The 3,166-nt window shown below is 42.4% G+C and overlaps 1 protein-coding gene across 1 annotated transcript; it reads left to right on the top strand.

Moving 5' to 3' along the window:
• Positions 1-822: 822 nt before the first annotated feature.
• LOC149261771 (protein JINGUBANG-like) lies at positions 823-2,918 on the top strand. Its single transcript, XM_089370980.1, has one exon. It carries the CDS (start codon positions 1,320-1,322, stop codon positions 2,916-2,918), a length of 1,599 nt encoding a protein of 532 aa, XP_089227106.1. The 5' UTR covers positions 823-1,319.
• Positions 2,919-3,166: the final 248 nt, after the last annotated feature.

The following is a 3,166-nucleotide window of genomic DNA, read 5'->3' as shown; positions in this document are numbered from 1 at the left end:
TTCCTTTTAATTATGGATTTGGATCTACTATTTTGATTGAATTTTAAGGAATCGTTAGAGGAATCCCTAAAGGATTTTCTAGAAAGTTTACAATCATTAGTGTACCAAGGGTTGGTTTCTTTGTTTTTATTTTCACATGAAACCTCGATAGAATTTTTTTATAATGGAAGTAGATAAAGTTGTCATAAAATTACGATATAGATATTCAATAATTTTTTTTAATCGAAGTGTATAAAGAACTAGCTTGAAAGCACATGTTCATAGGCCTATTGTCGTTTTGGTTAAAACCTACATGTCCTAATTTTCTAATAAATAATTCCACTTATAACCTAAATGCTTTGTTGACTTCATGAATGTATATAGCTAGTAAGATAGAAGGGACTATATAGTATATTAATCTCCTCTCATTTTGTAACTTGGAGAAGTGTTGGTAGAAGACACCAACACTGATAAAACAATTTTAGTCCTTTTCACTGAAATATAATAATATAATTTTTGGTCAATTGTCATTTCCCGTTTACGTGTCGTTAAGTACTTCTTAACGACTTAAAATTATAATTTTTAATCAAATTTTAAATATCAAATAAAACTTATACCCAAACACGCATAAATATAATATCAACATTAAAAAAAATTAAAAATATTTAATAATTTAATAATATTTAGAAATTAAACATTTCGAAATTTCCACTTTACCACATGCCTAGTGCACTCTTGGATTTTAAACGTGATGGTGTTGAATGGTGCCAAAGTCTCCAAAGTTACGTTTCTTGTATACATTCTGGTCTTGGATTTTACACTCTGGTCCCGAACGTAAACATGATGGTGTTGAATAATGCCAAAGTCTCCAAAGTTACTTTTGTTTTATACATTCTGGACTTGTTCGTCTTTTAATCCTAGGGAACTTGTTTGTCTTTTAATCCTAGGGAATTGGGAATGTGATGGAAACGCTTCCTCTGTCGTGTGCCCCTCCACTGTTTTTAATTTCAGGGAAAGATCAATAGAGTATTTCGCACGTTTTAGCACGCCCATGTATTGTCGTTGAATGCTAATCTGCACGCAAAAGATCATGTTTGACACTTGTCTTTCAATTCTGCACTAGCCCTGTCCTGCATTTAATGGTGTTCACCTGGTAAACCTCTTCATGCGTTGCGATTACCTGTTTCTTAAGAATACACACTTCTAACTTTGTTTAACAGAATTACCAGAAGTCCAAAAATATTTACCAGCCTGCATATACTCACTTTCCTCCGAATCCGAATTGTTTTCTTCGGTTTTTGAACAGAGATATCTGATTTCAATTTTGGAGCTTGTTAGATATGGAAATCGCGGGAGGATCCAAGCGAGCGGGGCAACTTTCACCTACGATGGCAGATCCTCCGAAAGCCACACGGACCATCCTCAAGAACATTCTGCAATCCGATCCTACCCTGCCTTCGACCAGCACCTGTTCATCAGACGAGAGTTTTGGCCTCAACAACAGCTCACCTATGAAGTCGAACGACAGCTTTCTGTCAGCGAGTGCCGTGTCTCCGATGAGATCCAGTCGCGCTTCTCCCTATGCGACGTCGCCGTGGCGCAACGCTTCGGCGTTCCCTTCGCCGTGGACATTCATGTCTCCTCTGCACTCCCCGCACTCGACGTCCTTGCTGGACGTTAGATCCTACGGATGCATCGCTACGATGGCGAGACAAGACGGCCACGGATATGCACTCGCGTTGTCTTGCGACGGCCTGCTTTACACGGGTTCAGAGGGTGAAAACATTCGTGTATGGAAACACCCCACCTTTCACGAATATGGCTGCTTTAAAGCTGGCAACGGGTTCGTCAAGGCTCTGCTGATTGCACGGGACTACGTTTTCAGCGCCCACCACGACCAGAAAATCCGCGTATGGTACCGCCGTCCAAAAGATTCCGGCGTTTACAGGCGAGTATGCACACTTCCTACCATGAAAGATCAAATACAAAGTTCCGTGAATCCCAAAAACTATGTACAGGTTCGGAGGCATCACAGTGCCCTTTGGATTAAGCACGTGGACGCCATTTCCTCGCTGGCTTATAACGAAGAACGACTGATGCTGTATTCGGGTTCCTGGGACAAAACCGTGAAGGTGTGGAGAACGCGGGATTGGAAATGCATGGAATCGATCGTGGCTCACGACGATGCCGTCAATTCCGTAGCCGTTGCTGCGGATGGATTTCTCTTTACCGGCTCTGCTGACAGAACAGTCAAAGTATGGGCTCCGATTCCGGGAAAGGCAAAATCAAAGCATGTGCTCGCACAAACTCTCAGCGTCCAACAATCTGCTACAGTGAACGCGCTCGCCCTTAGCACAGACGGAGCGATTCTCTACTCAGGATCGGCCGACGGGGCTGTTAATGTGTGGGAACGTGAAAAGCCCATCTACATGAATTCGATGCTCCAGCACGCGGGGATTCTGAGAGGTCACAGGCTTGCAGTGCTGTGTCTGGCCACCGTCAAAAATCTCCTTCTCAGCGGGTCAGCAGATAAGACGATACAGATATGGAGACGGGACCCTATTGGTGGCTTCCATTCGTGGTTAGCGGTGTTGCAGGGCCACAGTGGACCCGTAAAGTCCATCGCGGCCACTGTTGACTTTTCCATTTCCAGTGGTTTTCTTGTATACAGCGGGAGTATGGATCGGTCAGTGAAAGTATGGCGGGTCGAAGATAATGATTCTTCATCAATTCGAAACGCTACTTACTATCCCACAAATCCTCTGCTGTCGCCGCCTGGGTGCAAGAAAAATTCACAGAATTCACAATTGCCGTTCAACAAACTGCCGTGGACGGAGCTCTTAATCTATGAAGAAAAATTCACTGCACTTAAAAAACGTGCAATTAACGGGAATGCGCGTGCTGGAGCGGGAGGCAATATGATACATGGTTATGAATGACGTGAGAAATAAGTTATCGGGAGGCAATATGATGCATGGTTATGAATGACGTGAGAAGCAAGTTATCCTGGTTTGCTTTCTCACTGCAAAAGATACTCTTTTGTTATTCCATTAAGAATTTAAAAAAAGTACAAAACGCTTGCTGTAATATAACTTTTCCCCTCTTTCACAAAAAGGCTGCATGTGGAATAGCACAGAGAGCAGTATTTTTAGGCAATCAATATATCGGAATCTATAAATCCATTACT

This window comes from Pinus tabuliformis, chromosome 6, assembly GCF_031772625.1.
Source record: "Pinus tabuliformis cultivar Carrire ecotype Pingquan chromosome 6, CPIR1, whole genome shotgun sequence".
NCBI lineage: Eukaryota > Viridiplantae > Streptophyta > Pinopsida > Pinales > Pinaceae > Pinus > Pinus tabuliformis.
This window is presented reverse-complemented; position numbering and strand designations above follow the sequence as displayed.